The 13,382-nt window shown below is 53.4% G+C and overlaps 1 protein-coding gene across 1 annotated transcript; it reads left to right on the forward strand.

Moving 5' to 3' along the window:
* Positions 1–1,631: 1,631 nt before the first annotated feature.
* On the forward strand, positions 1,632–11,216 carry LOC309603398 (olfactory receptor 14J1-like; the record flags this gene model as incomplete). The annotated part of the gene is made up of 2 exons (XM_082338255.1): positions 1,632–1,801; positions 10,451–11,216. 2 exons carry the CDS (start codon positions 1,632–1,634, stop codon positions 11,214–11,216), a joined length of 936 nt encoding a protein of 311 aa, XP_082194381.1.
* Between the last annotated feature and the right edge of the window lie 2,166 nt (positions 11,217–13,382).

Genomic DNA, 13,382 nt, shown 5'->3' on the forward strand with positions numbered 1-13,382 from the left:
CTGGAGCCCCAGGGACACCTGGAGGGAGCCCAGAGGGGCAGAGAAAGTGGTGCCTTGGGCTGGGCCTCTGCTGCTGAGCTGGGCTGGGCTCCCGGGACAGAGGGAGCTGATGGCAAGTGGGCAGCACTGCAGAGAGACAGCTCTGCCCAGGTGCAGCTCCTCTGCAAAGCACAGCAGGGCTGAGGGCACCGCCTGCAAGTGCTGAGAGGAGAGGAGTGAGGCAGAGAGAGGTTAAAGGCAGTGTGAAGTGGGAGGATGCTGAGAGCTCACTGCATGGGACAGATCTTCACATCCCTCTACGTGGTAAGTCCCTGGCTGCAGGACAATGTAGCTGGTATTCCTGGAGGGATATCCAAAAGCTGGCACATCCCACAGCCTATGGGATTTTCGGGAGGACTTTCACAGTTTCCCTAATGTAGAGGATGAGGACATGCTGCAGAGGAGGACTTCCCTGCTGCACCATCAGAAGGAAAAGGCAGTACAGCTGCCACCTTCTGGGGTTTTGAAGGTCGGTGTGCACCTGTGGGTGCTCAGGGCTGTTCTTCAGAGCAGGCTCACCACGCCCCAGGGGGCTTTAGGCTGGGGCAGGGACTCTGCTGTCTGACCGGGTCAGCACTCAGCCTGCCCAGGGAGCGGCCTTCAAAGCTGTGGGGAGAACCTGTGGGTGGAAGCAGGGCAGGATCCCTCCGCTGCCCAGAGGGTGCAGCGTGGGTCAGGGCTGCTCAGACTTCTACATCACCCAAAGGACATTTGCAGAGGGACATTTTAAAGATGGATGTCAAGGTAGGGGATTGCCTGAAAGGGAAGAAATCTGTGCTTTGAGTTTTTCCACTCTTGGTTGGCTGGGTGGGCAGTGGGAGATGGGAATTTATGTCTCTGCTCTGGAGTAGGCAATGAGACCCCAGTTCTCACTAGGACTTGTCTGAGCTGTTGCTTAGCCCCTGCACACACAGAGACGCCCCTGGGCAATGCCCTGCTGCCAGGAGGTGCCTGCAGGGCAGAGCTGAGCACACAGCAGGTGGGATGGGGTCTGTGAGCATGGAGAGAGAGCAGACATGAGGACAGAGAAAAGGGTCGTGGCCAAGAAGAGCTCCAGGCAGCAGAGACATGGGTAGCTGAGAGCAGGGCTGATGGACAGAGCGGCTGTCCTCACTCTGCACTAAGGGACAGTCCCTGTGCCCAATCTCAGCACCCACAAGGTTTCCCTTGCAGTGCAGCAGAAATGCCAGGCATTGCTGCATTCAAACCACTCCTCAGCTGTGCTGGGGCAACTAGAGCAGAAGGCACAACCCAAACTCCCCACAGCTCTGCTCTGCAGTCAGGTGACTTGGGAGCCACAATGCTGAGAAGCTCTTTGATACGAGCAGATTTAATCTGTGGTCACCCCGAGTTCCTGTTTACCTACTGCTGTAGGGCAGGACTGACTCCTGCAGAGCCCCCAGCAGAGCCTGCTGCTCCCTGGGGCACCCTCAGCCAGCACCAACCAGAGCTCACCAAAGGTCTTCTGGAGAAGTGAAAGGCAGTTGGAGGGGTTTCTATAAGAAATTGAATAGATTTTCCTGAAAGCAGTCTGCCCTAACTTCTCTCTTCCTTTACCTCCTTGAACAGATCCCCATGCCCAGAGGGACAAAATGTCCAACGGCAGCTCCATCACCCACTTCCTCCTCCTGGCCTTCGCAGACACACGGGAGCTGCAGCTCTTGCACTTCTGGCTCTTCCTGGGCATTTACCTGGCTGCCCTCCTGGGCAACGGCCTCATCATCACTGCTGTATTCTGCGACCACCGCCTCCACACCCCCATGTACTTCTTCCTCCTCAACCTTTCTTTTCTTGACCTGGGCACCATCTCCACCGCTCTCCCCAAAGCCATGGCCGATTCCCTCTGGGACACCAGGGGCATTCCGTACTCTGGATGTGCTGCTCAGCTCTTTCTGTTTGTCTTTTTGATGTCAGCAGAATTGCATCTTCTCACTGTCATGGCCTACGACTGCTACATTGCCATCTGCAAACCCCTGCACTACAGGACCCTCCTGGGCAGCAGAGCTTGTGTCCACATGGCAGCAGCTGCCTGGGGCAGTGCTTTTCTCAATTCTCTCCTGCACATGGCCAATACATTTCCCATACCCATCTGCAAGGGCCATGCCTTGAGCCAGTTCTTCTGTGAAATCCCCCAGATCCTCAAGCTCTCCTGCTCAGATGCCTACCTCAGGGAAGCTTGGCTTCTTGTGGTTGGTGTCTTTGTGGATTTTGGGTGTTTTGTTTTCATTGTGCTGTCCTATGTGCAGATCTTCAGGGCCGTGCTGAGGATCCCTTCTGCGCAGGGACGCCACAAAGCCTTTTCCACGTGCCTCCCTCACTTGGCTGTGGTCTCCATGTTTATCATCACTGCCGCATTTGCCTACCTGAAGCCCTTCTGCATCTCCTCCCCATCCCTGGATCTGGTGATGGCAGTGCTGTACTCGGTGGTTCCTCCTGTAGTGAACCCCCTCATCTACAGCATGAGGAACCAGGACCTCAAGGATGCCTTATGGAAACTGCTGCAATGGGTGCTGTTTCAAGGACAATAACCTGCCTCCCCTCCTCTCCACATTTCCCAGAGTTTATCTTAGGCAACAAGTCTGATTTTTTCTCTCGTTATAATTCTACTCTGAGGTAATTTTCTGGGTTCATACTCCTGTGGAGGTTTGATCTTGTTGTGACTGACCCTTGCACAACACTATGTCACATGTGGCCTGTCAGATAGCAGCTCTTCAATAAAAGGGGATCTCTTGGCTGCAGGGCCTGAAACCTGGGCTCTTCCTGTAAGGTTCCTTCCAGGAAAATGTCCAAAGAATTGCTCTTTGAAATTTTCTGTTCTCCTTGTGTTCTCAGTGGTTTTGGGGCTAAGCTCATGGTAATGTTGGGTTCCATTGGATCAAATGTTCTCCTTTTAAAGGCTTTCTTCTGGGTGTCCAATAGCAGTGGAAATGGTCCATGAGCTGCCCATTATCTCCTCAGGTTGCTTCATGTATGACAGGACTGATGGCTGGGGCTGTGGTGTGAGTACCCAGAGCTCTGCAGGACCCTGTGTTGGGCAGTGACGTGGAGCCAGCTCAGACTGGGCTGCTCAGCTGGGCTGGGCTGGGCTGGGCTGGATTGGAGAGAGGGCAGGAGAGATGGAGAGAGGTGGGGAGGGGCTGAGCTGGGCTGGAAAGAACCCAGGAGAGAAAAATGGCAGTGCAAAGCTGAGCTGTGTGAGTGTGCAGGGTAGGGGCAGCTAGCACTCACAGTGCAGAGCCAGGTGTCATGGTGAGAGAAGCAAGGTATCCAAGGTGCAGAAGACAGGGGCCTGGTCTGTGCCATATTCTGTGAACACCCTGGGGAAACTGCCCCAGGAAATTGTCCCAGACCAGTCCCACCCACTGGCCATTTCCATCTCCGGCCATACAGCCCAGCCCTGAGGAAGGACCTTTGCTGCACGGTCACCCCCGTCCTCCTGTGGGGCTTCATGATACCCAGCTCCACTGCCATTATTAATAAAAAGGAAACGAGTTTCCTGCTGACAGCCATTACACACCAAGTCCCATAGCTCTTGCCACAGCTGGACTCTAAGCCAAGCCTCTTCTCAGAGAGCTCCAGCTCAGTCATGTTCTTGTCTTGACCAGTTTTTAAAATCTCCTTTGAGATTGTCAATTAAAAGAGATTCTCATAGAGAGAAAGCATAGCAAAAATATTCAAGATGATTTCCCCACCCCACTCCTTCTTCCCAGGCTCAAATTACTCCATTGCTCCCAATTCTCCTACCCACCCCAACCCCAAGAGGAGCAGGGAGGATGGTGAATGGGGGTTACGGTCAGCACAGAACATCTCTGCCACTCCTTCCTCCTCACACTTCTCCACTGCTCCAGCGTGGACCCTCTCCACAGGATCCCACTGTGTTTGCCGTCAAGGCTATGTGCTGTTCCTTTCTTTCCATCTTACTTTTCTCCTTCACACTCACAGAATGACAGAGATGTTGAGACTGGAAAGGACCTCTGGAGTTCATCAAGTGCAACTCCCCAGCTGAGACACGGTCAGCTAGAGCAGGTTGCTGAGGACCTTGTCTAGGTGGGTCTGGAATACCTCCATGGATGGAGGCTCCTCAGCCTCTCTGGGCAACCTGTTCCAGTGTTTGACCACCCTCACAGTGAAAAAGTGTTTTCTTGGATTCAGATGGAATGTCATGTGTTTTTATCTGTGTCCATCACCCTTTGTCTTGTCAGTGGGAACTACTGAGAAGAGTTTGGCTCCCTTGTCTTCATTCCTTCCCATCAGGTATTTATGCACATTCATAATACCCGCCAAGCAATGTTTTGTCCTGGAAAATTAGTGAAAAAAAAATATGCTTTTACTCATTTTTCTCTGGAGCGCTCCATACAGGAAAGACATGGACCTGTTGGAGCTGGTCTAGGGTGGGCCACAAAAGTGATCAGAGGGATGGAACACCTCTGCTGTGAGGAAAGACTGAGAGAGTTGGGGTTGTTCAGCCTGGAGAAGAGAGGCTCTGGGAAGGCCTTCTTGGTGCCTTTCAGTAATTAAAGGGGGCCTAGAAGCAAGATGGGGACAGACTTTTTAGTAGGGCCAGTAGTGATAGCACAAGGGGTAATGGTTTCAAACTAAAAGAGGGGAGATTGAGACTAGATATAAGGAAGAACTTTTTTATGATGAGGGTGGTGAAACACTGGCACAGGTTGCCCAGAGAGGTGGTAGATGCCCCATCCCTGGAACCATTCAAGGTCAGGTTGGACAGGGCTCTGAGCAACCTGATCTAGCTGAAGATAGCCCTGCTCACTGCAGGAGGCTTGGACTAGATGACCTTTTACAGTTCCTTCCAACCCAAACGATTCTATGCTTCTATGATTCTTTCTATGATTCTTTGATAAGTAAGTACGGTGCTGGGATGTCTTAGGCGATTGAGGAGCATTAGCTTTGAAAGCAGCTGGATGTGTTGCTTGGGGATTCACAGCTTTGGCAAATCCCCAGAAAACCACAGCTTTGTGTTAGAAGCAAAAGGCAAGCAGCACAAAAAGACATTTGTAAAGCCTAGGTACACAGTGAGGTGGGGAATCTGTGGCGTGGCCAAAGTCTGCAGAACTGCTGCAGGCATGGGACAGCATGGGAGAGCCTGTGATGGGGACAACTGAGGGCCTTGGTGGGTCTGGGACTTGCCCAGCCCAACCAAGATCTCTCTCCTCTCAGCTATCAATATTGTCACTGCCACCAATAGCCACGTGCGGACACCATTTCCTTACAGCCCCATGGCCTCGGTGCCTCCTCATCCCCCCCTAGAGTCCAGGCAGTCCTAGGGTTGTCCTGCACTCATCATCGCACACCCCCACATCACACTGCTCCATCAAGCAGTGTGCCCTGAGCAATGCATGAGGAAAAGGATCCCCCTTCCCAGGTGCCAGGGATCAGAGCTTGGCCATCCTTCTGGATGAAACCTATCAAGGGCTGACGTGGCAGCAGAGCCACCTGCACATTGCCTTGGTCACCTGGAACCAGTGCTGACCTCTTGCCAGTTTAAGGCAGCCCCCAGGGAGGGGTACCTCCACCCCTGCTTCCCTTCATGGCTTCATCTGTGATGGCCCTCAGGGCGCCCAATGACACCCTCAGAGTCCTGGAGATTTGAATCACATTTTAGAGGCTGCTTCAGCAGCTTGTTCAATCTCCTTTCGGTAGCTGCAGTTCAGGAACTTCGCACCAGAGGGCTCACGGAAATGCAGGTACCCTAACATGCCAGGGCGCTCTGCAGTTTTCTTTAATGCCTCCCTTCTTGTGTGGTTCATTAGGGAGAGTTCAGGAGGATAGTCTAAATGAGAAGATGTCAAAAAGAAATAATATTTTTAAAAGATTTGTGCATTTTCATTATTTTCCTGCTTACAGAATAAACAATATAGACAATCTCCAAGTCATATTGATCCCAAGGGTCTCAGGATGAAGTATGAACATGCGGGAAAAGCAAGACCCTTTCTGTCAGACACTCTAGAGACACTCTTCATCCCACCCACCCCACCCCAACCTGCCATTTCTCTCACCGATCACCTGAAACTCACATCACTCATGTTAAAATCAAAGCTTTTCCCACTCAGGCTGGAGCTGAATGTCTCAGCCTCCATTTCCTTCTGCTTTCCTTGGACAAGTGGCTGCACAGAGACAGCATTTCTCTTAGTGTAACAAGAAAAAAATCAAAAAAAGGAAGAGTCATTCAGTGAAGAAGAAAAAACATTCCTCAGCTGGCCATTAAGTCCAAGTTGCCTCCACTAAATCCCACTTCTACTTTTGAGGGGAAAATCTTCAGTGAGATTAGTAGGAAAGGACAGAGAGAAAGGCAATGAAGGAGTTGGCTACAGAGACAGTCAGGAGACAGGAGCAGCAAGCTTTCAACTGCCTGAAGCTCCAAGCAGCACCTGGGTACTTGGGAGGGGTCTGAGGGAATGGAGAGTAATGGGAGGAGGAAAACCAGATGGACACTCAAAAAGGCATCTGTGCAGACAGTCTGCTGGAGAAGATGACTTGAGAAATGGTCAGTTGAATCAGGACATGTGGGAATACCTAGAAGATTAGTGAGATTCAGTAGACTCCATACTGGACAGAGCAGTGGTCAAGCAAGTGCCGGGAAGATCAAGGTTTCTTCTCCCGAGAGCAGTACACATCCTGGAGAGTTTCATGATGGCAGCACAGGAAAACATTCTCTCTCTCTGAAAAGTATTCAAACATTTCAGGCCAAGCTCAGCCTTGTCATGGTGAACAGGGACACCAAGCACCCAAGAGCCCGTGTGCGCAAAAGCTTTGCTGCATGGCAGAGACATGCTGGAGTGGACGGCAGATGGCATTGTAAGACAGACATGAGGTGCCCCAAAAGAGAGCAACGCCTGCTGTCCCCAAGGTCCGAGAGAAACAGGGCTGGGCTGGGCAGCCCTGGCAGGAGAGGCCATTGCTGTCTGTGGTGTCTCTGCAGCCCTGGAGGGCCTTTGGTGGAGAGAGGCACTGATCTCCTGGAAGGACAAGTTGCTGCTGAAAGCATCCTTGGGTGTGGACATCCTGTGATCTAGGCACACTCAAAATTCACTGGGCTCTTTGAAGACTGTATCGTCAAGAGGGTGAGTAAAGGATGGGGCAGAGGAGAACTAGAAGAAGCTGAGAACATAGGCCCACAAGTGGAGAGCCCAGTGCAATGTGCTTCTTATCATGCGGTGCCTTGCATCTGCTGGATAGAGATGGGACAGGGCTGGCCTCGCTGCAGGGGTGGCAATCAGTCGCTTGCACACAAGCACCGAAGGAATCTCAGATGGCGCCTGGGGCGTCTGTCATGCACCCGCTCGGAGGGGACATGGCTTTCCTGCAGGTCCTGTGCTGTCCCTGCAGCCACAGGCAGTTTTGGTGGAGAGCCTTGGTGGTGCCCCGAGATGTTTCCCAGTCTCTCAGTACTGCTCCATTATCGTGGACAACATCTGGCACCTCAGATGTCACCAGGTGTTTGTGTGTGAACTCCTGGTCTCCATCTCCAACAGTGACCATGGGACCACAGAAAAGGAGTGCAGGTGCCTATTTTTAGCAGACACCATGACTGAAGCAAGAGGAATCCCACCTCCTGTGGGTTTGTGGCAGGCACGGGAGGGAGCTGAGGTCCCTTCCAGCCCCAGGACTACAACTCCAGGAGGAGATGCCTCCATTGACTCAGCTGATTGCCTTCTCTCAGCATGGGTAAAGGAGATGCCTCCCTGCCAGTACCCAGGTGTCCTGTCTCATGATGGGCCAAGGAAGGGGGATTCTCAGACCTAACTGTGACTCTGAGAGATGAAAGGGCACTGCTTCAAAGAGATGTCTTTGCAGAGGTTCGACAGGCAGCATCGGTGATTCCTTCAGTCTCTTCCCAAGGAGGTACCTGGAGAGCCCCAGGGACACCTGGAGGGAGCGCCGAGTGGGGTGGGGGGCAGAGAAAGTGACGTCTTGGGCAGGTCCTCTCCTCCGGGGCTGAGACGGGCTCCTGGGATGGAGGGAGCTCATGGGAAGCAGGTAGCAGTGCAGAGAGACAGCTCGGCCAAGGAGCAGCTCCTCTACCAAGCACAGCAGGGCTCTGGGAAAAGGAGTAGGGCAGAGAGAGATTAAAGGCAGCCTGGAGTGGGAGGAGAGAGGAGAGCTGCAAGGGAAGAAAACTTTACAGCCCTTGTCACGGTAAGTCTCTTGGTGCAGGGCAATGCAGCTGCCCTTGCTGGAAGGGTCTCCTAAAACGTTCATAGCTTACGGGCTCTGTCAGGAGGCCTCCCAGCCCAGGGCCTCATGGTAGACAAGGGTGAAGGGGTGAAGGCAGGGTGTGCATCCAGAGCTGCCCAGAGCATTTCAGAGGGGACTTTTCCAGAGGAAGACCAAGGCAGGGGATCCCTTGAAGGTAAAGAGCTTTCCTGAGTCTGTGCTTTCCGTTTCCTGCTGTTTCTGGAAAAAGGGGAAAGGCGCTGCTATGTTTGGAGAGGGAGGCTGAGAGTTCTGAGCTGCTATACTGAGAGATCAGTAGGTCTGGTGGGAGGCAAGTCAACTGCTTCCATCCCCTCCTCTACCTCCAGAGAGCACCAGCATCACCTTTGTTGTCCTCATCAGGGTATGTCTGGCCTATTCCTCACTGCCTGCAAACAGGGAGTACCTCTGGAGAGTGCCTGGAACTGGGAGGTTTCTTCAGGTCGGAGCTGAGCAGACAGGAGTTGGTGATGGGGTCTGTGATCCCTGACAGGGAAAACTTGGAGGGAGAAAACAGTTCCCACCAGGGATAGCTCCAGGCTGCAAACACATGGGCAGAGTGTTGTAGGAAACTCCAACCAGCAATGTCATGGGAGGGAGAATCTGGAAAGCTCCCTGTCATCCCCTCCAAGGCAGACACCTTCCTCTGAGCAAGACCCCTGCTCTCGTCTCCCACCCAGCAGAGCCGCTGCCCTCAAGGCTGTGTGGTCCAGGGCAGGAGGTGCCTCCTCTGCAGCCAGAGCTCTGGCACAGCAGAGGGGCATCTCCCCTGACATGGGGCCGCTTCCCTCTGCAGGGCAAAGGGGCTGAGAGCGACTGCCCTGGGCTTTTGCTAACTGGGAGGTGCTGTGCTCTGCTGGGTGAGGAGAAGGCTTTCCTGCGTGCCCGGCTGCCTCTCCTCTCCTTGCTTCCCTTAGGAGGAGAGTCACAGAGTTTTCCTTTGTTCCTCCATCTGCTTGTGCTGCTCTTCTTCCTGCTCTTGGGGTCCCTGGCAATAACAGTGTTGGTGTGGGGCAAGGGGTGGGGGTGCTGAGTGCCTGCTCTGGCACTGACCTGGAGGGCACCGCCCTGGAGGTGTTTCCATGGGACCAAGGTGCCCAAGCCCTCTCTTAATTTTCTTGGCTGCAGTGAGTGGTTGGGCAATGAGACACTGCTTCCCTTAGCAGACATCACCTTCAGACACCTGATCATGCTGGACAGGGAGTCCTGCAGGGCTGTGAGCATCACTCCAGAAGGGCACAGCTCTCCTGTAGGACCTTGGTGATGTCTGAGGGTGCCTGAACTGCCCATGCCAATCAGCATCCTTGTCCTGTCCTCTCCATCCTACTCTGCAGAGCTGTGCTGGAAAGGAGAGGTGTTTTGAAATCTGCACCGTGAACAGGACCCCTCTGCTCCCAGGACAGATCAGGGGTTTTTTCGGAGCAACCTCTGGGTGCAGCCCTCCTCCAGCTGGGAGCGGTGCAAGCACAGAGCAGCTGGGCAGCAGGCTGATGGACAGAGCAGCCCTCCTGGATGGGAGCACTGACCCAGGTTTACACTGAGAGCAATGGGGCAACGGGGGAGTTTTACCCTTTCCAGAATATTTCCCAAGTGGGATGGGGGTGTCTGAATACTAAACCACAGTGTAATGAGACACATTTGCTGCACCTCATCTCCCACCTTCCTCAGTGGAAGAAAGCGTCCTTCGGAGCTTTCACCCTCCATTGTAGTGCAGCACAGGGAACTCCTCCCCAGGAACCCTCCCTCCAAACACACTGGGCTGTTGCTGCCTCCATGGGTCATTGCTGGAAAGCAGGGCTGAGCCTCAAGGAGCCCCTGGGGAGAGGGCACGGCTCTGCACAGCACACTCAGCCAGCACAAACCAGAGCTGAAGCCTCAGAGCTGCATAACAGTCCCCCAGGAAAGAAAAGCTCCATTAGGTGTTCCTAATTCATTCCACAATGAAAGAATCAAATTTTGCTCAGAGAAGCTTCTCTGATTTTTTCTGGTTTTATCTCCTTTGGCAGTTTCCATGCCCAGAAGCAGCAATGTCCAATGGCAGCTCCATCACCCACTTCCTCCTCCTGGCCTTTGCAGACACACGGGAGCTGCAGCTCTTGTACTTCTGGCTCTTCCTGGGCATCTACCTGGCTGCCCTCCTGGGCAACGGCCTCATCATCACCGCCATAGCCTCTTACCACCGCCTCCACAACCCCATGTACTTCTTCCTCCTCAACCTCTCCCTCCTCGACCTGGGGTCCATCTCCATCACTGTCCCCAAAGCCATGGCCAATTCCCTGTCGGACACCAGGGCCATCTCCTATGCAGGATGTGCTGCCCAGGTCTTCTTTGTATTCTTCCTGTTTGGTGCAGAGTATTCTCTTCTCACCATCATGGCCTATGACCGCTACGTTGCCATCTGCAAACCCCTGCACTACGGGACCCTCCTGGGCAGCAGAGCTTGCGTCCACATGGCAGCAGCTGCCTGGGGCACTGGGTTTCTCCATGCTCTCTTGCACACTGCCAATACATTTTGCCTCCCCCTCTGCCAAGGCAATGCTGTGGACCAGTTCTTCTGTGAAATCCCCCACATCCTCAAGCTTTCTTGCTCCAATGACTACCTCAGGGAAGGTGGGCTTGTCATATTTACCACCACCTTCTTTTTCGCTTGTTTTGTTTTCATTGTGCTGTCCTATGTGCAGATCTTCAGGGCCGTGCTGAGGATCCCCTCTGAGCAGGGACGCCACAAAGCCTTTTCCACGTGCCTCCCTCACCTGGCCGTGGTCTCCCTGTTTGTCAGCACTGGCACATTTGCCTCCCTGAACCCCCTTTCCATCTCCTCCCCATCCCTGGATGTGGTGGTGGCAGTGCTGTACTCAGTGGTGCCTCCAGCAGTGAACCCCCTCATCTACAGCATGAGGAACACAGACATCAAAGAGGCCCTGCGGAAACTGTTTGAACACGGACTACTGCAGCATCAGTAAGGTGGCCATCATCCTCAGGAAAAGCTCGCATGTTCTTTTGATCATATATTTCTTGGGTTTGTTTATTTTATGTCATATATTACTTCCACTTAAATAAAAATATTATTACTCCACTGCCAGTGTTTTATGACGCAAAAGACCTCACATAGATATGGAGCCAGGCTCCCTGTCTAGGGAAACACAATAAAGAATCCAGCAGAATATTCTTTGACTCTGCCCCCATCCCGTACAACTCGTCTGGAGCTGGGTTTGCAGCCCCAGCATACAGGAGGGGTCAAGGAGCCACGAGCCCAGCTGCCACATGGAGGAGCAGGCACTCATGGACCTCGGGGATGCCCCTTGCTGCCTCAGTGGGCAGATCCTTTCTGCCACCTTCACATTGGGGCTGCTGCTTCCCTGGAGCCATGGCTGTGGACAACAGCAGGACCTGGTCTCTTCAGAGCAGCACTGCCAGCTCAGGGGCCTGTGGAGAGCACGGGGTGGGAACGAAGACAAGTTGGCCAGGGGAAAGGGGTGGCCAGGGAATAGAGCAAGGGAGCATTTCTGTGCCTGCAGGGGGGAATCCATCAGAAAGAGAAACCTCTTTCTGCAGGCATCCACTTGGGGCACGCTGCTCTGTGCCCTGACCAGGACTCTTGTGCTGGCGTGGGGAGGGGGACTGGCAATGATGGGCCATGGTCAGTCTGTGGCATCTCCTGGACCAGAGACCATGCTTCCTGCAGTTTCCCTAACCTCCCTTTCCTCATGCCATGGTGAGCCTCCAGCCCTGGGGCTGATGGGGAGGCTGACCCTTCTCTGCTCCCTTCAGAGGGGCTGGGGCTGTGGGCTGCAGCGGGCACTGCCGTGGGGCCAGCCCAGGGTGGGCTGCTCTGTGGGGCTGGGCTGCGGAGAGGGCAGGGGAGATGGGAAGAGCCAGGAAAGGTCTGGGCTGGTCTGGCAAGTGCCCAGGAGAGGACACCACCACCATTAGCTGAGCTGTGTGACCAGTTCGTGGAGAACTGTCTCCCATGGGAGGGATCCCACGCTGGAGCAGGGGAAGAGTGTGAGGAGTCCTCCCCCTGAGGAGGAAGGAGCAGCAGAGACAACGTGTGATGAACTGACCACAACCCCCATTCCCTGTCCCCCTGCACCGCTCGCAGGGGAGGAGGTAGAGAAAATCAGGAGGGAAGCTGAGCCCAGGAAGAAGGAAGGGGTGGGGAGGGAAAGCATTTCAAGATTGCTCTTATGTCTCATTATCTTACTCTGACTTTTGATTGGCAATAAATGAAATTAATTTCCTCGAGTTGGGTCTGCTTTGCTCGTGACGGTAATTCCTGAGTGATCTCCCTGTCCTTATCTCGACCCACGAGCCTTTTGTCATATTTTTCTCCCCCTGTCCAGCTGAGGAGGGGGAGCGATAGAGTGGCTTGGTGGGCACCTGGCATCCAACCAGCGTCAACCCACCACAGAAGTAGAACATTTCCTTCCCTTTAAATTGTTTCCTTAATTTCTTCGTGGCTTCTTTTTTTTTTTTTTTTTTTTTTTTTTTGACATTTTCTGAATTGTTCTGTCGTAATCAGGCCTATAACATTAAAAAGAGTATGTTTGTGTCTCACATGGAGTTCAGTGCCCTCAAACACTCCCTGCCCAGGACTGGCCTTGCCACTGCTCGCCCTTTCACACAGCCAGTCACACTCTGAGGGGCTGAGCTCTCTCAACCGTTCCAGAGAAGAAGGGTGACCGTCTTCAGGGAAACGCTCTCTTTCTGCATGGCCAACATATTTGTGTTACCAGCACTTCTGGAAGGAGTCCCTAAATCAGCAAGACACACTGCCTTCACATTCCCTCCACGGTGCATGAATTGTCACTCTATTTTAGGTGCAGAAAGGGACAAGATTGTCCTTACCCAGCACCAAACACCTCAACGCAGATGTCTACCTCTAATCGAGTTGTCTAGGCTTCCCTTTGCAGTAAATGGAGAGAAGGAGATGTCTCAACAGAGATGCCTGGAGATTTCCTGGTGAGCAACTAATGCTCCAGAAGGGAGCCCTGGGTCACATTTCCAAGCACCTTATGGGTACATCCGTAACCCCAGGGCAGCTCAGACAGCAACAGCCTCTGCATGTGGGCAAATGAATCCAGACCTGAATGTAGGTTGCACACTTGCCTGTGTCCAGCTGGCACTAG

This window comes from Platalea leucorodia (genome assembly GCF_965183815.1).
Source record: "Platalea leucorodia genome assembly, contig: HAP1_HAP1_SCAFFOLD_75, whole genome shotgun sequence".
NCBI classification, from domain to species: domain Eukaryota; kingdom Metazoa; phylum Chordata; class Aves; order Pelecaniformes; family Threskiornithidae; genus Platalea; species Platalea leucorodia.